The sequence below is a fragment of the Vidua macroura genome, chromosome 24 (genome assembly GCF_024509145.1).
Source record: "Vidua macroura isolate BioBank_ID:100142 chromosome 24, ASM2450914v1, whole genome shotgun sequence".
Lineage (NCBI taxonomy): Eukaryota > Metazoa > Chordata > Aves > Passeriformes > Viduidae > Vidua > Vidua macroura.
Genome location: NC_071594.1, coordinates 3,174,439 through 3,194,120, shown reverse-complemented (window position 1 = coordinate 3,194,120; position 19,682 = coordinate 3,174,439). Strand labels below are relative to the sequence as shown.

The 19,682-nt window shown below is 53.1% G+C and overlaps 3 protein-coding genes across 5 annotated transcripts in view; 2 read left to right on the top strand and 1 right to left on the bottom strand.

Moving 5' to 3' along the window:
• Positions 1 to 2,994, bottom strand: part of KCTD20 (potassium channel tetramerization domain containing 20) — a 30,275-nt gene extending 27,281 nt beyond the window's left edge. The window contains exon 1 of one of the 2 annotated variants that reach the window (XM_053998079.1): positions 2,951 to 2,994. The gene's annotated coding sequence lies outside the window, so the exon portion shown is untranslated. The remainder of the gene's footprint in view (positions 1 to 2,950) is intronic. The other variant, XM_053998076.1, reaches the window with a different exon arrangement.
• A 1,061-nt stretch (positions 2,995 to 4,055) lies between these two features.
• On the top strand, positions 4,056 to 10,336 carry ETV7 (ETS variant transcription factor 7). Its single transcript, XM_053998319.1, has 8 exons — positions 4,056 to 4,154; positions 6,243 to 6,360; positions 6,632 to 6,796; positions 7,024 to 7,131; positions 7,984 to 8,172; positions 8,450 to 8,592; positions 8,922 to 9,022; positions 9,492 to 10,336. Exons 1-8 carry the CDS (start codon positions 4,149 to 4,151, stop codon positions 9,601 to 9,603), a joined length of 942 nt encoding a protein of 313 aa, XP_053854294.1. The 5' UTR covers positions 4,056 to 4,148; the 3' UTR covers positions 9,604 to 10,336.
• A 5,307-nt stretch (positions 10,337 to 15,643) lies between these two features.
• Positions 15,644 to 19,313, top strand: BCL2L14 (BCL2 like 14). 2 transcript variants are annotated; one of them, XM_053998279.1, is made up of 5 exons: positions 15,644 to 16,539; positions 17,135 to 17,269; positions 17,745 to 17,806; positions 18,079 to 18,336; positions 18,867 to 19,313. In XM_053998279.1, the coding sequence occupies exons 1-5, from the start codon at positions 15,783 to 15,785 to the stop codon at positions 18,909 to 18,911; spliced, it is 1,257 nt and encodes a 418-aa protein (XP_053854254.1). In that variant the 5' UTR covers positions 15,644 to 15,782; the 3' UTR covers positions 18,912 to 19,313. The 2 variants fall into 2 exon arrangements, with proteins under 2 accessions (XP_053854254.1, XP_053854253.1); XM_053998278.1 differs by having other exon boundaries at positions 18,864 to 19,313.
• The last annotated feature ends 369 nt before the right edge of the window (positions 19,314 to 19,682 follow it).

Sequence of the window (19,682 nt, the reverse complement as noted above, 5' to 3'; positions counted from 1 at the left end):
CTCTCACCACTGTTAAGAAGGATAGAAATAACCAGTTTGGTTCCTTCATCTACAACTCCTTCCAGCTGCCCCTGCAGCTTGACTGAGCTCACTGAACTCCACTCATTTATAAAGAGTAAATACAAAACAAAAAGCTCCCCCAAAATAAAATGATGTAATGAACTCCTACCAGAAAGATCATTCCTTTCAAGCCCAAATCAAACACAAAACTCATCCCCTTTAATTCTGGCAGCACAAGACAGCATCAAAAGATATCAAAAAACATTTTACATGCTGCAAATTAGTCTGTCTTGAAACAAACACCAACAAATCATCACATGCCTATTTTCATGACAGCAGAACTTACTTTAACCTGTCCTTAATTGCTTTAAGATAAGGTGAAGTAAGTCTAGACACAGTCTTTGCACAGGCTTCCCTTGGTTTACATAAGCTGCTGCATTTCAGCCATAAGATCAGAACATGGATGTTATTATGGAAAATAAAGACAATTATTGTACAGGCTGCTTTGCAGAAGAGCATTTGTTAGTGATGTAAGTACAGAGTTATGCTATAAACAGTGTATTTATTTTAGCAAAAGGTGACTGTTTCTCTAAACAGAGTAATAATAAAGGCACATGGAAATCCAGTCTGGAGAATAATAACTCTCACAAGCAGCTTTGCCTACACACTAACCTACAGTTCCTGACCCAAACAATTCAATGTTTTGATGCTCAGATCACTGAAAACACTTCTGAGAACTGAGCACTGAGGTATTTATGACCCTCACAGCCAGGTGAGTGTGAGCAGTGCAGCCTCTCAGCCCCTGCACAGGGTAAACAAGGACACACCTGAACAGGGAAAGCTCAGGGCTCCCGCTGATTCCCAGACACAACTTCCTTCCAGTGAGCTGCTTGTGACTGCTGCTAATGCCAGCAGGAAGGACTGGGACTGAGGTGAGGATAAGGCTCTCACAGGGACCACAGGTGAACTTTCTGCCTTAAAGCCATAATCTACAGCTACAACACGATTTGGGTTGCAGCAACCCTGGCAAAACAATTCAAAACACTCTCCCTACAGAGGTTCTCAATCTCCCAGGTTTACAGAATCCCAGAATGGTTTGGGTGGGAAGAGATCTTAAATCTCATCCTGTTCCAGCCCCTGCCAATGGACAGGGACACCTTCCACTAGCACAGGCTGCTCCCAGCCCCGTCCAGCCTGGCCTTGGATCCAGGGGATCCAGGGGCAGCCACAGCTTCTCTGGGCACCCTGTGCCAGGGCCTCACCACCCTCACAGGAAAGATTTTTTCCCCAATATCCCATCTAAATCTACTGTCATGGTGAAGCTCTTCTCCCTTGCCCTGTTACTCCAGGCCCTTGTAAACAGTTTTTCTCCATTTTTCTGCAGGCTCTCTTCAGCTCCTGGAAGGGCACAATACAGTCACCCCAAACCTTCTCTTTTCCAGCCTGAACAATCCCAAAGCTCAGCCTTTCCTCACAGCAGAGCTGCTCCATCCCTTTGATCATCCCAGTGGTCTCCTCCAACAGCTTCATGCCCTGCCTGTGCTGGACCCCAGGGTTGGAGGCAGCTCTGCAGGGGGAGTCTCACCTGAGCAGGGCAGAGGAGGAGAATCCCCCCCTCCAATGCTGCCCACACTGGGGGAGCAGCCCAGGGCTCTGGGGGTTCTGAGTCCAACACACGTGACCAGGGCATGTCCAAGCAACTCATGCCCAAGTCCTTCTCCCAGGGCTGTTCTCCAGCCTGGATTGATACTGGAGGTTGACCTGACCCTGATGCAGCACCTGGACCTTGGTCCTATTAAACCTCATACCCAAGACTGTTTGCATTATTATCATCCCTTCCCTGAAGGGCCTCAGGTCACTGAGATGGCAGAAGAGAGACAGGCAGGATTGCAGCTGACACAAAAATGTGCCTATGAGCAGGGCTGGGCTGAGCTCTCACCCACTCACCCATTTAGGGGAAAACCCCTTAGAAACTCCTGCTCCTTTCAAAGCACAGTGGGGCCAGAAAGGAGGGAAGAAAAGGAAGGTTAGCTCAAGCCTAAAAACACGTTTAAGACTAACACTGCACCAGCTTACAGCCCCAGAACACGTGTAGGAGGGTGGTGTGTGACCAAGCAGCACCCCAGGGCGAGGCTGGCTCCATTCCGGGGGTGGTGGGCACAGCACGGGGCACTGGGCACAGTCCCGGCCTCACACACAGCCCAGGAAACGCGAACGCGTCAGGGACACGAGGATGCAGTGCTAACCCAGGGATAACAGTCCCAGCCCCCACCAGACAGAGAGTAGGAGACACTCCAAAGACCCCCTTTGCAAGTAAACACTACAAAGGTGGCAGCATCCCCATCCTCAGAGATGGGCCCCGTCAGTGCACACAAGGTGCTGTCCCTAAACACCCTCAGAGCAGCCCCCAAAGCTCCCCAGGTCCCTCCAGAGCACATTCACAACAACAGAGTCCGCTGTGACCCCCCAGACACCCCCTCAGCCCCACAGCCCACTCCAGCATATCCTCTGTGACCCCCAGACACCCCCTCAGCCCCACAACCCCTCTGACGGCCAGACACCCCCCAGCCCCCTCATCCATGTCCCCCGACACTCTCTTCCATGGCCCCTGTGATCCATAAACACCCCCCGAACCCCCTCCAAAGCCCATTCACAACAACGGAGCTCCCTGTGACCCCCAGCGAGCCCCTCAGCTCCCTCCCCCACGTTTCCTGTGACCCCCAGGCCCCTCTCGGCCCCGCACTCTCCTCTATGCCCGCTGGGCCAGGAAAGCCCCCCAACCCCCTTTTCCGGACACAGAGCGCACTGTGGGCGTCCCCAGGCCCGTAACCGCCCTCAAAGCACCGAGAGCACGGAGAAAGCCCCCAGAAGCTCAGAGGAAAGCGGGAAGGGGTCCCCAAAGCCCCGCTGGGTCCGCGGCTGCCCCCCCGCCCTCCGAGGCCTCACTCACCGCGTCCCCGCCGCGGCCGCTCCCTCAGGCGGGCGGTGGGCGGGGCCCCGCCTCTGAGCCCCGCCCGCCGCCCACGCCGCCACACGATTGGACCAGCTCCGTGATTGGCTTCACCAATTGGCCAATGGAAACCGAGAGAGCACGAGGGGGCGGGGCGCGAAGGGTGGGTGCTCGCGGGGGGCGGAGCCCTCCCAGTCCAGCCCAGTCCCCTCCCAGTCCAGCCCAGTCCCCTCCCAGTCCAGCCCAGTCCAGCCCAGTCCAGCCCAGTCCCCTCCCACGGCCCCTTTTGGTCCCTAAAAGTGCCTCCCAGTCCCACGCATTCCCCTCCAAGTCTATCCCAGTGCCCTCCCAGTCCATCCCCCTATATCCCAGTCTATGCCCAATGGTTCCCAGAGCCCTTCTAGTGCCCCTTTTGTTCCTAAAAGTACTCTTCTTGTCTCTCCCAGTCTATCCCAGCGCCTTAACAGTCCACTCCCAGTGCCCCTTTTGTCCATAAAAGTGCCTCACAGTCCTTCCCAGTCCTGTCCAATCCCTCCCAAATCCCATTCAATCCCCTCCAAATCTATCCCAGTCACTCCCAGCTCATCCCAGTCTATCCCAGTGCCTTCCAAATCTATTCCACTCACTCCCAGTCCATCCCAGGCTATCCCATTACCCTCCTCAGTCGCTCCCAGTCCCCTCCCCGTGCCCCTTTTTTTCCTAAAAGAGTACTTTTTGTCCCTCCCAGTCCCTTCCAAGCCCCTCCCAGTTACCCCTAGAACCCCACAACGTGTGTGCCCCCACATCACAGGGTGTGCGCGGGGGCGGGTGGGCACCCTCCAGGTGTGCTCCCACCTCCCGTTCCCCCGGCCCCGGCCGCGCCTGGCGGAGAGAAAGGACGAGCCCCGGTGCTGGAGCTGCTCCCGGCGTGTCCCGGGATCGCGTGTCCGCCCGCGGGGCCCCGGCAGCAGGAGGTTTCCCGGCGCTGTCCCGGTACCGGGCGGAGCGGGGCGAGCCGCGGGGTCGCGGCCCCGGGGGGGGACGGGGGGAGCACGACCCGGCCCCGGGCGCTGCCCCCGGCGCTCTCCGGCTTCCCGGGGCTCCGGCCCGTTTCGATTTCGTTTTTCGCGAGGATCGCGCCGCGGAGCGCTCCGGACACCGCGGCAGCGCCGGGCTCCGCTCGCACCGGGCCGGGAGCGGCCGCCCACGGCCACCGGCCATGCAGGTAGGAGCCCGGCCAGGGCCCTTGTCCTCCCTCCTCCCCGGCCCCTCTCGGGATTTCTCCTCCTCAGTTCGGGCTGGAAGTTCATGCCCTGGGGGGTGACCCCCTACCCCACCTCCAAACGGCCTCACAAAGCCCGGAGCAGCCGGGAGCCTCTGTTCCCCCATTCGGTTCTGAGCAAAAAGCTGCTCTCACACATCTGGGGGTTCCTTTTCACCCTACTTTTTCTCACTTTCCCACTCAAACACCCCCAAGGACAGTATTTCCCCTTGAAGCAAAGAAAACCCATCTCAGAAAAGTCTGAAAGTAGCTAAGCAGGGATAAAAGCAAGAACATAAAATTAGTATAACGTAATAAAAATTCAGAATGTATCTCATGGCCTACAAATCTTAAGGAGCGAGAAAAATACCAGATTTGTTCTGGTTTTACTGTAAATCTCGTTTGTAAGAGACTCACATCGATGGGAGAAAATTAAAATAATGTTTAGAGAGTTCTAGACAAAATACACTGCTAATTTCTTTCACTTTTATTTTCCCCATAGCTTATTGCTTAGAGTGAATCTGAAAGACAGTTTGCCTTGCTGCCAAGCCTGCTCAGAGTTTATTCTGGAGTCTCACTGTTCTTCTCCTCATGCAGTGTCATGTAGCTGCCTGCTTTTTCAATCCAACCCAGTGACCACCAAATTGTCCTTCTGCTGAAGAAACCCCCTCACCAGCCTGGTGCCTTCTTCCTGCTGTAACTCCCAGGGAAGCATTTTTTCCTGGACTGATGCACTGTACTGCTCTTGTCTCCTGTTCTGATTTTGGGAGCTTCAGCTTTGCATTTAAGATGTGTCCAGCTCCCATCTCCTCACCCCTCATTTTCAGAGGGCTCAACTCCTCTGCCTGCACACACAGTCGAGGGGTGGCTGCTCTAAATCACCTGCAAAAGCCTGCCTGAGCCTGAAGTGCTCAGATTTGGGAACTGCTTCAGAAAATACCATTTGACAGCAAAATTGTTAATTTTCTGGTGAGTGGAGCTGAGAAATTGCTGGGATTCACACTAATAGGTTTTTAAGGGGAAACATTATCTGCTTGGCTGCCAGTAATATTTCAAGATCTAGATGTGGCTGGAAGCAGGATCTGAGCTCCCTTCTGGCTCACATGCCCTGGCTGAAGGGGAAAAGTAATTCTTGAGGGGCCAGAACTCCATGGAGAGTGAGCAAGAGGAGCTTGCTTCCCCCTAAACCATGGGATGGCCATTTCCACTTATGCCCGAATGATCACCAGGGACAGAGTGAGAGATCTCTCTCCATATGGTGTTTTCAGGACAAAATCAAAGCAGTGTTGCCAGCTTTATTTCCACAGCTCTAAAGAACAGAAGTGCTCTTCTAAATCCTTGAGCATCCATCGAGCATCAGAGGGTCCTGCAGGAGCACAGGCATTGCAGGCTCAGCCAGTCTTAGCTCCATCTTCTCCTTCCCTGCAGCCATGGGGAGTGGGGATGGATAACCTTCATCCAGAGCCTGAAGGAGGGCAGGTTCCTCTGCTAAAGAGCTGGAGAAAGAGAGGCAACCTGGCATCTCTTGGCAACCAGGGATTCATCCTGGGGCCAGGATGAGGAGAAGTGTGAGGAAGAGCTGTAGACAACAAATCACATCTGTGGTTGCTGAAAGTCTGGTCAGAGAAAGAGTCAGATGAACTTTCCCAAGCATTACTCTGGGAAGTTTGAGAAAGCTCAGAGGAAGAATTAAAACAATCCTTAATCTTTACAAGTAGTGTTTTAAACATATTATTTACTTATAAAATATTTACAAGAAGGGTGTTATTTCTAATTAACCAATAGTATAAAGAGTATTAAAGACCAATCAAGTCCAACTTTATCATAGCTATCTATAAAATAATATGTCTAATAAAATTTGTCTTTACCTTCTAAAAACCTAAGAGTTTATGTCACTTCATTCATGCATCCTTAATACAAAAACAACACACATCACATCACATCACACTGCTATGAGAAACCAGTTAGGAAATACTGGAGCAGGTAGAGGCACCTCCAAAGCAAAGGCAGGACCAGAATTTCCCCCACTGATGTATCTGATCTCTTCCCCAGGGCAAAGTGGCCATCAGCTCTTCCAGCCCCGTGGTGGCAGTGTCGTTACCACCCCCAGCCCAGGCCAGACCCTCACCCATCAGCACTGGGCAGATCTTCAGGCTTCCAGGGAGGCTGAGTGAGTAGAGGTTAAGCAAGTCAGTGCTGCTCAAAAAGGAGCTCCCATGGGGTGGGACAGGGTGGGTACAGCCACGGTGTCCCCCCCCAGGGACCATTTCCTGCTGGCAAAGGGGACAAGGCTTGGTCAGGGTTCATTTTCTCCCTTTGTGGTGTTTTTGACTCGTGAATGCTTAATATAGAGGGAAAGTTTGGTGATGGAGAAGAAGCCCCACCCTGCCACTCAGCAGTTTTGAGAACAGAGTTGTTTCAGAGGCTGCTCCTGGTTTCAGGGATCCAGCCCTCACTGTGGAGCAAGGATGATGTGATCCACTGGCTACGATGGGCTGAGAAGGAATATTCCCTGCGGCCCACTGACGAGAGCAAGTTCGAAATGAACGGCAAAGCCTTGTGCATCCTCACCAAGGATGACTTCAGACGCCGAGCTCCGAGCTCAGGTTAGACCCAGGGCACAAGCTGTGCTCTGCTGAGAGGGCTCGATGGGTCCCAGCAGACTGGGTTTTGTGCTGGAGATGGGGACAGCTCTTCCTTTCTCTGGTCCATCTGAACTGCAAATGCTTTGGGATGGGGAATAACCCCATACTGTGTAGTTCAGAATCTCAGCAGCACTACCTGAGAGGGATCATTATCCAAAGTCATCTGAGCAGAGTTTCCTTCCCTGCAGGGGATGTACTTTATGAAATACTCCACTTCATTAAAACTCAGAGAAGAGCTCTGGTGTGCAGCCCCTTGCTGAGCTCACCCTTCAGAAAAGCCAGGAGCACGGAGGAAGGTATGATGGGAGAAAAATATCCTGGGAGAATGGCAGTGTCCAGCAGGCAGAACCTGCCTGGTTGCACACACCTGGGGCTTGGAGCTCAGCCTGCTGAAACCATCGCACACCACCCGAGAGAGGCAACTGAGCTCAGCAAATTCCAGCTCACCTTGGAAATTTGTAGTGATGCAGCAGGTCAGAACCAGTGCTGTGGGAGTCTGTGGCAAACTGGCAAGGCTATGACTTCCCTAAGAAGTCTGCCTGCAGATTGAGATTTGGATCAGGGACGGTCAAAGCCAGGCAGAGGCACAGCCCTGCTGGAGACTAGTCCTGCAACATAGCTGGGAAAGGGCTGAGGAGCTGGGGCTGAGCTTACACAGAGCTTCTGGGTCAGTGGGTGGGGTGGGGAGAGGGGCCAGGTGAGGCTGGTGGGGGCCAGTGAGGCTTCTTCGTGCCCTTGGGGGGCCCAGGTAGGAGTTAGGGTGGGGTTGGATTGGTGTCAGAGGCTGGATGTGCGTGGAGGTGGATCTGGGAGCACCTTTCTGGGCTCTTCTACTGGTTCATGTGCAAGGTAATTAAGTCCCACAATTTACCAGGGGGTGCCTGTGCTCTGGGGCATTTTCCTAGGCCAGTTTTTCTTCTGTATCTGACCCTGACCCTACCTGGCATCTCCTCTAACCTCCCTGGACTTTCTGCTGCTCCAGCCATAGGAAAATCCCAGGGTTTCCTCAGCACCCTCCTCCTCTGCTGGGCTGATCCCAGGCTGATAAATCACCCTGGGCTGTCCCTCCCCTCCTGTTTCAGGGCTTTGCAAGGTCTGGGACCCTAATGAGCCACAGGGTGCTTAATAGGTTTTTTTTTTTTTTGCAGGTGCCGACTGCAGTGCTGAGGCTGCCCCAGTTGTTTCCTCAAGGCTGGGCTGTGCAGAGCAGCCCCTGTTCCACAGGCACACGCAGCCACTGAACCTCTCCCACCGCAGCTCAGGGAGTAGCTGCAGGCCAGGTGCCATCTGCTCTTTTCCTGCTACCCTGTCGGCCCCAGTGGATGGGAAAATTGCAGGTAATTATGAATTTATAGCCTTGTTCCTTGGGGAAATGAGATGGTGCTTTGTCCTGTCTGCCCATCTGTCTCCCTTCCCCTCATTCCATGCCTTTCCACCTCAGTTTCCCTGCCTGAAAAATTGTAATTGCTCTGAGATCTCGCAGTAAAAGTGCCGTGCCTGAGCTCTGGGTTCTTCTCATATTTATTGTCGCTGCTAAATGTGCAGTCCTGCTGCCTGGCCAGCCTGGCTGGAGCACAGTGGCAGCTCTGTGACCACCAGTTCCCCCGTGCTCAGACTGCAGGCTGCTGTGGGAATACGTGTACCAGCTGCTGGCCGACCCCCGCTACGAGCCCTACATCAGGTGGGAGGACAGGGAGGCCAAGGTCTTCCGCGTCGTCAACCCAAACGGGCTTGCCCAGCTCTGGGGCAACCACAAGGTGAATGCAACTGAGAGCGAATTTGTCATCCCTGAGAAGGAATTTGTCATCCCTGCATGCCCCTGTATGAGCTGTTCCCTAGAGCTGATGGCCCAGGGGCTGGGGAGGGGGACATGGGGGGTGCAGGGTTAGTGGGAGATGCCAGCCTGGTGGTGAAAGTGGGACTTTCTCATCCCTTGGAAAGCAAAACCATGAAGCCAGTCTGGGTTAGGGACCCACACTACAGACCCACGATGCCCCAAACATCCTCAGATGTCCCATGTGTGGCCCTGCTGCACACAGACCCAAGTGTTGTTGCTCAACACCCCACAATCCTTTTCTCCTTCCAGAACCGGATGAACATGACCTATGAGAAGATGTCACGAGCACTCAGACACTACTACAAACTCAACATCATCAAAAAGGAGCCAGGGCAGAAGCTGTTGTTCAGGTGAGGTGAAGCAGAACAGAAGAATGAGCTGCCTGGGATGGCATAGATGGGGCATGGAAAGGTGATGAGCTCCAGATGTTGGCAGCTGCTTCATCCAGCAACATCCTGCCCTGCACATAGCCCAGTGGGTTTGTGTCCAGGCTCTGTCCTGTGCCAGCTGGGAGCTCAGTGCTCCCTGGGATCCTCAGCAAAGCCCAAGGATGGCAAATCCCCTCTGAGCTCCAGAGCTCAGCTGATCACAGACTCATGGAAGGGTTTGTGTTGGAAGGGACCTTAAAGCTCATCTCATTCCACCCCCTGCCATGGGCAGGGGCACCTTCCACTCTCCCGGGTTGCTCCAAGCCCCATTGAGCCTGGCCTTGTTGAGGGCACAGGCTCCAGCATTTGCATCCATGCAAAGGCAAAGGCATCTCCGGTTTGGGGCTGGGTTTGGACGTGCCCTTAAAGTCATCACAGAAATGTATTTCAGGTTTTTGAAGACTCCTGGGGAGGTTGTCCATGAGAAATCCAGCAAACTGGAGCAGCTGGAGGATGAGGACCATGAAGATTTGAAGGAAGACCCAGTGGAGGTTTCACCATAGTAAATCTTTGGAGGCTTCACTGCAGTGCATCACAGGGACACTTGTGCTTTGCTGGGCAGTGCTGGTGTCTCTTGCCTCTCCTGGACAGAGCTGGCCTGGATTTCAAAGCCTGCTGTGAGCCAAAGCTGGGGCATCTCTGGGGCTTCATTAGCAAAACACCCCCAGAGGCTGTCCCCCAGCCCCAAAGGCACAGGGGGATGTGTGATCTGGACTTCTGCTGGTTCCTCTCCTGCCCTTCAGCAGGTAATGTGATATTTTCACTCTGAAATGTTGGTGCTTGTCTTTAAGGTCCAAACCTGTGGAAAAGATCCCTCTGTTCTTCCAGGGAGATGAGATGAGCTGAGCAGAGCAGGAGCTCTGGGCTGAGCACCTCCTGCTCTGCTTGGGCAGTGGGAGCTGTCCCCAGCTGTGAGCGAGGGCACATTGCAAACGTGCTGCATGCTGGAATCTCTGTCTCCTGTGAGGTTGCTCCTGGGATTAAGGTTAGGAGTGTGCTGAAATACCTGCCTGGATCAAGCCTGGCTGAAGCTCCATGGTTGCCCATAGCTGGTATTCACTTTAACTCCTTTCCCTCCAGATAATGACTTTTGTAATTAATTTTGTGATTAAATAATGTGACAAGAAACAAAGCCAATAGCAAATATGACCCCACCCATGGTCAGATATGTGATTATTTGTTTTGAGTTTGAAGCAGGAATACCTGAAGTGAACAAAGTGTGTGTGTGTGTGAAAACAGAAAATACCCACTACTATTTTCACTTTTCTTTCCACAGAGGAAATAAAATGCTGTGACTGTAAGGTTGAAAATCTCACTTCTTGCTGTTTGAAGGTCTGAAACTGGGAAATCCAAGCTTTCCTCATTTAAAACCAGCTCCTGTGGGCACCCAGATCTCATCCCCAACATCTTTTGGCACCAGTCTGAGCTGCTCAGCAGCTGATGGGTGAGCACAGCACAAACACGTGGTTGCCCCATGAGGTTTCCACCAAAACTGGTTACTGCCAACCTGAAACTACAGTCCCTTTGGCTGTAACTGGTCTTGGTCCTGCAAAACTGCTTTACACCTGCAGCCTGGAGATGCTAAGTGGGCAGTAGCCAGTAAGAGACAGTGGTGGGATGGTGGTGGCTGGATGGCAAAGCTTCAGCAGTGCAACATCTCTGGAGAACTGGCTGAGGAGATTCACTTCCAGAAAAAGTCCCCAGCTCATCGGCAGAACAGAGGTGCTTGAAAATTTGGGTGGTGGAGGAGAAAGGGAACGAGGAGCTCTAGTGGGGCAAATGAGTGTGAGGTCACAGCCTGGGGGAGGTCCTGGCTAGGAAGGGAGGCCACAGTCCCTGCTAAGAGAGGGGGCTAAAGGTTACCCAGCACCCACCCAGCCGCAGCCTGGGAATGCTCCACAGCAGGCAGGTGCAGTGAAGCACCCAAACCTCATCCTTCCCTCCACAAAGGATGCTTTTTATCCCAGGGAAGAGTCAAATCAAATCTTTCTCGGGGTGAAATCCTTCAGCTTTGGTGGGACAGCAGATCTTCCTTGGGAGCTGTAACACCCGGGCCCTGTGTCACTCCTGGGATCTGCACCCATGGGTGCATTTTTCCTGATCTCCTCTTTCCCACTCCACTTTCTTGCAACAGAACCAGCCTGATGGCTCCTGAGGATCCCACTGCTTCTTCCAGCTGTGTGTTTGTTTTGTTGGAGCAGGTGCCAGTTGGTGGCCCTGGCTCTGGTGCTGTGCTTGCAGGGAGTGTGCGAGGTGACCTCTCTTCATCTGCTTTTCCCGTGATGACTAAAGATCACTCTGGGCTTGGCTGGGGCTTTCCTTTCCTGGCTGGGAAGCTGCCAAAAGCCCTCAACCCCCTTTTGTGCCTCCCTGAGCAGCTCTAGAAGGGTCTTGGGGAGTGACAATCCAAGGGTACCTTTGCAAGGATGGATTGGAATGATGAGCTTTGTCCACACTCCTAGGAAGCTTTTGTGTACCTCCTGGAGAAATACCTGTCTTTCCCTGTGACAAACAGAAGCAGGAGGGCTGTAAACCTGCAGCTTTCCTGGAACAGGAACCCATCCCTGTCAGTAAACAATGAAACAACCACTGCTTGTGCCAGGGAGTTTGGTGTGGGGGTGTGGAGAGGGACAGCACACGGTTGTTGGTGACTTTTGGCATGGCTGGAGTTCAGGGGCTGTGAAACACAGACAGGTGCCTCATGTGGGCTTTCCCAGAGGTTTCCAGGTGCTTCATTCCCTGGAGAACATCAGCCACCCTTCAGCAGCCCCACATCTGCTGGTGTTTGGTGCAGGGCATTGCACATTGCTCATCTGTGGGGGGAAGCAGCTAAAACCACGGCCAGGGCTGATGGAAAAGTGGATTTGCTTTGGGGGCTGGTGTCCACCACCCTCTTGGATCAGAGGAACTGCAGAACTGGGCTGAGAGGTTTCCACTGAGGCCATGTGCTGGCTGGGGCAGGGAGCAGTGGCTGCCCTCCACACCCCCACCATGGATCAGATCTGCAGCTGCTGTGGTTTTGTGCCTGGGTGGCTGGCTGATGGCTCGTGGCTGGTTGATGGCTCGTGGCTGGTTGATGGCTCAAAGGGACCTTTGTGGTCGACATAAAACACAGTGGCCTCCTACACCAGGTTAGGCTGGCTGTGGTTTTGTCTGGCCAAGCTAGAAGACTTCCAAGGGGGGTGATTCCCAACCCCTCTAGACACCCATTTCAGCTTGTCCCAGCCTCCTGCAGAGGAGAGCTTTCCTGATGTCCAATCTCAGCCTAGGAATTCCCAAGGAATTCAGGTGCTTTGGCACCTGCCTTCTGAAGCTGTTGTTGCCCTCTGCACCTTGCAGCTCCACATGGGGAATGCCTCTCCCTTGGTTTTTTTCTGTCTTCTGAAGCAATTTCCGGCACAGAAGCCGCTTATCCCCTGCTGTGTTCCCATGGGTTCAGTTCTGCTTTTCCCCCCCAACGTCACTGGCCTGAAGATGCCAACCCCAGCACTGGGTGCTCCCCCCTCACAACTGCATTTCCTGCTGTCGCTATTGGACACAAAATGACTACACAGAAGCTTGGTAAGTTCAAAAGAGAAAAAGACCCAGTTTTATTAAAATATCTGGTATTTATAGAATTCCAAAGGTGACCGTGGATTGGAGGGTGGAATTACCACCTGTCCAACCACACTGGTCCGAAGATCAACCAATGATCTCTCTCCACACACAGACAAATATGTAAATTATTCTATTTATACATGAAATTGTGTGGGAACTCTGACTCTCAAATATGTAAACATCATTGGAAGGCTAAAGAAGTTTTATGAGAACTTTGAAACTTTCAAAAGAACTATAAAACAAAACTTAACACTTTTAAAAATCAGGGCAACATCCTGCCAGCTTCCTTGTTCTCTCCCAGCAATCATAAGAAAAGTGGATGAAAAGTTTGGGTCCAGTTTGCCCCCACTCTGGTAATGGGATTTTGGTTTATCTCAGTCTCCTGTATCTTTTTCTTGTGCCTCTCTCCCTTTAGGTTTGAACATGTCCCAAATCCCAGGAGTGATCTGAGCTTGGAAAAAGGTCCCAGTCCTGAATCACATTTCAGGTGAAGATTTCTCCTGGAGTTTGGCTCTCTCATCTTCTGGCTGTGTCTGGAAGAGGCCATACATCAATTCTGATTCCCAGTGGAATCATGAGCAGGGATGGTGTTTGGACTCGGCCTTGGGGAATCTCCAGTAGAAAGATCTCCAAAGTGGAGATGGCCAAAGTGACCCCCATGGCCCGAGTGGATGTGGCTTTTTGTTTTATTGAACAAAATGGATTGTGAAACTCCTCCTCATCCCCTGGGATCGACTTGCTTGTGGAAGGATGTGGACAAGAGCTGGGAAGCAGCCTGGAAGCTCCTCCTCACCCATTTATCAGTCGATGGGGGTGCTGAAAAACTGAGCCAGGTAATTCCTAATCAATACCAGACTCTGATTCAGCCGTGTGGGCTCAGGGAAAATGAAGGGACGTGGTGTGGATCTCTCCCAGTCACAGGAAATTACGGCATAGACAGTTTATAGAAAGAGAAATAAAACAGTCCTGATTGCAAGCTGAACTCTGTATCGAGAAAAGAAAATTTTTATCCAGGAGACACCTTGGCTGAACATCATTCCAGCTGAAAACAGCGCTGCTCTGGTGGAAACCTTCCCTAGGGGTTTTCCAAAAAGGGGTTTTCCAAAGCCTACGTGTCTGCGGCTGCCGCCCCGTCCGGCCCCATCCCTGCGAGCTGCAGTGCGGAATTTTGCCATCAGATGGCAAAGCAGCGATGGGGAATAGTGGGAAGCACCTGCCGGATGCCACAACCACGGGAGGGGCACTGGGGTGGCCGTGGGGCCAAAGGGAGCTTTGCTGTCAGATTTGCTCGGCACGGGTGCAGTTTGTAGGTGTTGGGTTGGGCAGATCTGCCTGGTGGGAGATTTTCCATCCCTGGGTGGGGCTGAGTGGGAGCCACGGGAGCGGGAAGGATCTGGGGCAAGAGCTGGTTCATGTTTTAGGGTGGAAGCACGGGCTGCCTGAACCCAGGGTGGGTTTCAGGGATGTTTCAGCCCAGCCGTGCCCAGGGTTGTGCAAGAGCCTGACAGTGCCGTGTCCCAGAGTGTCTGTGGCCCCCCAGGAGCCGCCTGGGAGCTCCAGGCATGTGAGCAGAGCACTCTGCTTCCTGCACTGAAACCCTGCTCATCCGAGAAAGTTGTGACTTCCCCTCACAGGCACAACCCAGAAGAGCCCATTTCGGGCATCACACCCAGTAAAAAACAGCAAACCAAACCAAACCCAAAGGCAAACAGCTGCCTGAGATAGCTGGTCTCAAAGGGCAGTGCTTACACCAGGTGACAGGTGATTTTATGTTGTTTTGCTGCTACTTGTCATAAGGAAATTGTTTTCCCCTCCAGCGAAACTCACGCCCATTGATCTCCCCCACGAGGGCGGTGATAGTGGGGATCCCGGGCGGAAGCCTTGGCTGCTCTCCTACCTGAATGGCTGCTAAAAATAGGACTTAACTCAGCCACCAGCTTGGGTATAAAAAGGCACCTCCCAGGAGAGCCTGGGATCCCTCAGTGCCCGTGGCCCAGGAACTCATCTTGAACTGTGTCCAAAGGAGCAGAAATAATGATGGAAAGGTAAAAACCAAACCAGCAAATAACCAATGTTGTGGTCAATGTACTGGAATCAATCAAAGTAGGATGGGGGTTGTGGCTTCACTGTGATTAAATTTAATGGGATGATTTTTTATTGAGTGTTTGGTGGGCTTTGGTGGTGGCTTGGATGAAGGGAACTTGCCTTTCTGATCCCAAAAGCAGGCTGAGGTGGGGTGGATGGGTGTGCTGTGTGTTGTGATGATGGTCTCTGGGTCTGAGCAGAGGCTGATTCCCAACTCCAGGGTGCTTTGTACAGCCAGGTGTGCCAGATTTCAGTGCTGGTTCCCCGTGTGCTGCTCAGGGGTCTGGTTTGGGTCGTGTTCTTTGGAGGGTGAAATTGGTTATGGAGGTAAATCCAGCACGAGGCACCATCATGGCTCTGGTTTTCCAATAGCAGTGTCTTTGGATGAATTTTGCTTGTAAATGTACAGAAAAAGGTGGTGGGAAAGGCCGGGATTGGTGCTCTGAGCTCTGTTCCCAGCCCTGCATTGGTGGGAGCTCACAGAAGGGCTGTGTCATCACAAGGTGACCAAGGGCACTTGCAGGAGCCCACATCCCTTGGCCTCTCCAGGGGCTACAATGATTTTTAGCAGCCAATACTTTAAGGGGAAATGCTCTAAATTCAGGGCTCTGTGGATCACTGTGTGCTCCCGGGGTGTGGTTTTTCATGCTAGTGTGGGAACATGTTGCTGTGAGATGATGGGATGGTGTCTGGGTGATGTCCTTGCTAGATAAAACCGCCTGGGTGATGGCCAGGCTCCTCCTCTAGGATATGCCCAGCCCATCTCCCTCCTCTCCACAGTTTCGGTTCCTTTACCAACGAGTCTGTGGTTATAAAACCCCATGTGGGCCGTCTGCATCAGGAGCACTCAGATAACGACCATAAAACTGCCTGATCATTAACCAGGAGCATTAACAACCCCAGACACCCACAGCACCCCTGCGTGCCAGCTCAAGGGAGGTTTCCATCCGGCCCAAGCCGACTGTGCAGTGGCCTGGGGAAGGCAAAAACCAGACTGAAAATGTTGTTTTTTCTCCACAGCAACACTCAGGGTCCGGCTGAGGAGATGCCTCAGTGGGATGTGGGGAGGCAGCCGTTGGGCAAGATCCTCTCTCTGGACAGGCGAGAGGCCAAGAAAGTGCTGGAGATTTATGTCAAGCGCTCACTGAGCTGCCATGAAAACTCATTGGTGGCCAAAAAATCCCTTCAGGAGAAAGACAGAGGGAGAGGGAGGAAAACTGATGGGCTACAACGGTCAGAAAGTGATTTCTGCACACACTCATGTGCCAGACCCAGCCCCAGGAAGGACCAGGAGGAGAGACTCAAAACACCAGACCTGGAGGAGACTTTGGGTGATGACAGCAAAGCTCCCCAGGAGGTGCCTAAAGAGGGGCTGAAGGCCAAAAGGAAAAGCACAAAAAACTCTTCCCAGGGCAAAACGCAACACTCGGGTTCAAAACCAGCTTTGCTGAAAGGTTTCTTAAATCTCTTCTTGAAGAAGAGCCCTGAGGACCAGAAGGAAAACACAGGGCAAAAAGCAAAGGAGAAAGATGTCAAAGCTCTTCAGGGCTCCAAACCAGAAGGAGCCAAAAAACACAGAGTAGATTCCAGCACGTCCCCAGCTTTGGGCAGAGCCCTGAAGAAGAAACCCAGCCTCAAGAAGGTTTTCTCCCTGAAGAAGCACGGTGAGGAGGAGCGGGGAGAGCCGGGATCCGGGGCGAGGAGCAAGCGCCCCAGCTGCCTTCCCCTGTGGCACGTCCTGGCCCCGGCCCAGCCAGGTGGGACATCCCCCCCCAACCCTGACCCACCCCTGCTGCCAGCGGGACCCTGCTGGGCTTCTTTGGGGAATGCCATGGTGTTTAGTGCTGGTTTCTAACCCTCTCCCAGAGTTTTCTGGGGCCTGGGATAGGTTTTGGAGACTCCAACCCCAACCTGCTGCCCCAGGAAGGGTCGTTCTGCCCCTGCTTTGAGCGCAGTCACTCCAAGTCGGCTGTGGGCAGTTATGACCCAAGCACGAGCTTTCCCCCTCTGGCAACCAAGGGTCACAGGTTTAGTTAAAACCTGTGTTTGAGCCCTGAGATGAGATCCCGAGCCACTCTAGGCCCAGTGTTAAGAGATCTGCCTTGGGGCTGGGCGCAGGCAGAGCCCGCGGGACACTGTCCCCAGCCCAGCTCTCCCCGTGCCAAAACCCTGCCCAGGGCATTTCTGAGGAGCTCTGGCGGATTCGGGGCAGGTCGCAGCTGCTCCGTTGCTTCCTTCACCTTCGGAATGCGCTGATCCGGGGTGGGCAGCGCTGCCGCGGCGGCTTTGCCCCGCCAGTCAACGCTGACAAAAGCAATCCTCACTCCTGGATCTGTGTTTGTGTCCCGGCAGAGGCGGAGCGGCCCGATGGATACTACACACAGGTGTCCGAGGAGGTCGGGCAGATCGTGCAGGGCAGCGAGAGCCGGGGGGGCACAGCAGGAGGGTGTGGGGAGCCCCCGCAGCCCCCCGGCACCGACGGGGTCGGTGAGTGTTGGCCTTGGAAAGAAACGTGGGCAAGACTTGTCCCCTGCAGGGCCTGCATGGGATCCACCCCTGCTTCAGTCCTGGTCCTGGGGCTTTCGTAACCCCGAGAGCTGGATGAAGACTTTGTGGGAGATTTTTGGCATCAGGGTTTGACTGGGGGAGAATTCACAGATTCCCAGAATGGGTTTTGGGTTGGAAAGGACTTTAAAGAACACCTCATTCCAGCCCTCCTGCCATGGGCAGAAACACCTTCCACTAGACCACAAAAAAGACAAAATTCAGGGGTAAGAGAGTATTTTTGCTGGCTGAGGGTAACAAGGGTAACAAGGCATGTGGAAATAGGCTGAAATGGGTTTTGGAAGGATGGAGGTGGATAAACATTGCTCGAGGAATTTTTCCTGGGGGCTAAACAGAGCATCTGGATGTGTGAGGCTTGGTGAAAGGGCTGGAGACAACCTGGTGTCTCTCTCTACAGATGAAGCCATCAGGAGAATCGTTGCCCTGCTCCGGAGTGCAGGAGATGAGCTGGACAGGCAGGTGAGAGAGCTGTGGACAGCTGGATGGGGCTGAGGGAATCTGGGCCAAGCTCTGCACTGCTGTAAAACAAACACAGCAACACTATGGATTTCCCCGGGGCAGGAAAACACTCAGGAAAATCAGGAAATGGCAACTTTTAATTCCTTGCCTGGGCATGATGGTGCCTGGCTGTGTGTTCTCAGCTGCAGTCCTGGTGTGGAGTGAAGGTGTCAGCACGAGGGTGGGACATGGAACCCTTCCCTCATGATGTGCACTCACTTGTCTCCCACCAGGTGAGGGAGGACGCACGGCTGCAGCTGTTCTTCAGGGACATGTCCTACAGCTCCTTCAAGAACCTGGCCGACGCCTACGTCCAGAGGGAGCTGACAGCCAGCAGGCCCAACGTCAACCCCCAGGAGATCCAGTTTGCCTACACGGTCCATCTCACCGCCACGGTGGCGGGGATCTGCAGCCAGGCAGTGAACAGGATCATGGGCTTCGGCACCCGCTACCTGGACGATTCCTTTGCACTCTACGGCAAAATTCTCCAGGTGAGGAGCAGGGTGAGCCTGGGGCTGAGCTCCCAGCAGCAAGTTTGGGCAAGTGCCCCAGGAAGTGGCAGCTGCTCATCTGTGGAAGTGTTCCAGGACAGGTTGGATGGGGCTTGGAGAAACCTGGGGTAGTGGAAGGTGTCCCTGACCATGGCAGGGGTGGAACTGGATGAGCTTTAAAGACCCCTTGCAGGCACACAGTTTGTGGTAGCTGGGATGGGGCTGTGGCCACAGCCTCATCCCAATGGGTCCAGCTGTGAGAAGCAGGTGAGCAGCACTGACAGCAAGGAGCCATGGAGTGCCCAGGTGTGCTGAGCAATCGCACAGGGAACAGAGGGCACACAGGTGTGAACCAGAGGGGTATAAAGGGTTGGGCTAAAGAACAAGAAGAGCAGATGCTTGAAGCCTTCTGATATTGTATGGTGTTACTCTGTGTATTGTGGCTGGCTCAAGTGTGACATATGCTGTGACAATCTCTTCCAGTCCAAAGTATTCCATGATTCTAAGAATGTTTCCTTCTGTCACAGCAGGAGAGAGAAAAGCTCAGGACAGACCACTGTGACAGCCCGGACTGACAGCGGCTGCTGCGAGGGGTCCGTGGTGCCTGGGAACCCAAGGATGAACATTTAGTGGTGGGAGGACAATCCCTGATGGTGACCTGGATTTGGGGTGAATTTCTGAGCTGTGGATTTAAAATCTTTCCAGCAGTGTGAAATGCCTGAACCCCACCTGGCTGGGGGCAAAAAGTCAGAAAATCAAACAGAGCCCAAATTTCACCCTGTATTTGTATTTTATCTCCTGCCAAGTGCTTGTGTTGAACCTCAGGGGTTGTTGCTGTTTGTGCACATGTATTTATTTACCTGCTTTTCTAAATGTATTTGTGAATGTACAACATAATTTTTGCAGTTTCTGCTACCAGCCAAGAATCCAGTTTGGAAAAAAATCTAAAACTCAAATAAATTGGTGCCTAAATGCCAGCCAGGCTTGTCTGCTGGGAGTTGTGTTATAGATGGAATAATGTTTGCTTTGCTCCAGCTGCTGTGGGCTGCTCCTTTCCAGCTAAATTCCAAGTGGCACAAGGGACTCTGGGAGCAGATACACAGTGTTGTCCTGCCATTTTTTACAATTTATAGGCCTTCCCTTTCCAGCAGAAGGAGATTTACTACCCAGAGCAGCTTGTTCTGACACCAAGAACTGGGTAAAGCTCATTCCCAAGCGGTGCAGGAGCTGTAACATCCTTAGGGACTGAGGGGATTTACAGCTGCCAGGGTCTCACCTATGAGCTCTAAGAAGATGTGAAATGCCAAAGCGATTTAAGCCCTAATCACTGGGAATGTTTCCAGCTA

Coding starts and splice junctions, on each gene's coding strand:
- ETV7 (XM_053998319.1), top strand. Junction 6,361..6,631: donor CAGGCTTCCAGGGAGGCTGA/GTGAGTAGAGGT, acceptor TCCTGGTTTCAG/GGATCCAGCCCTCACTGTGG. Junction 6,797..7,023: donor ACGCCGAGCTCCGAGCTCAG/GTTAGACCCAGG, acceptor CCTTCCCTGCAG/GGGATGTACTTTATGAAATA.
- BCL2L14 (XM_053998278.1), top strand. CDS start 15,783: ATGTTGTTTTTTCTCCACAGCAACACTCAGGGTCCGGCTGAGGAGATG. Junction 17,270..17,744: donor CCCCGGCACCGACGGGGTCG/GTGAGTGTTGGC, acceptor CTCTCTCTACAG/ATGAAGCCATCAGGAGAATC. Junction 18,337..18,863: donor TCTACGGCAAAATTCTCCAG/GTGAGGAGCAGG, acceptor CTTCTGTCACAG/CAGGAGAGAGAAAAGCTCAG.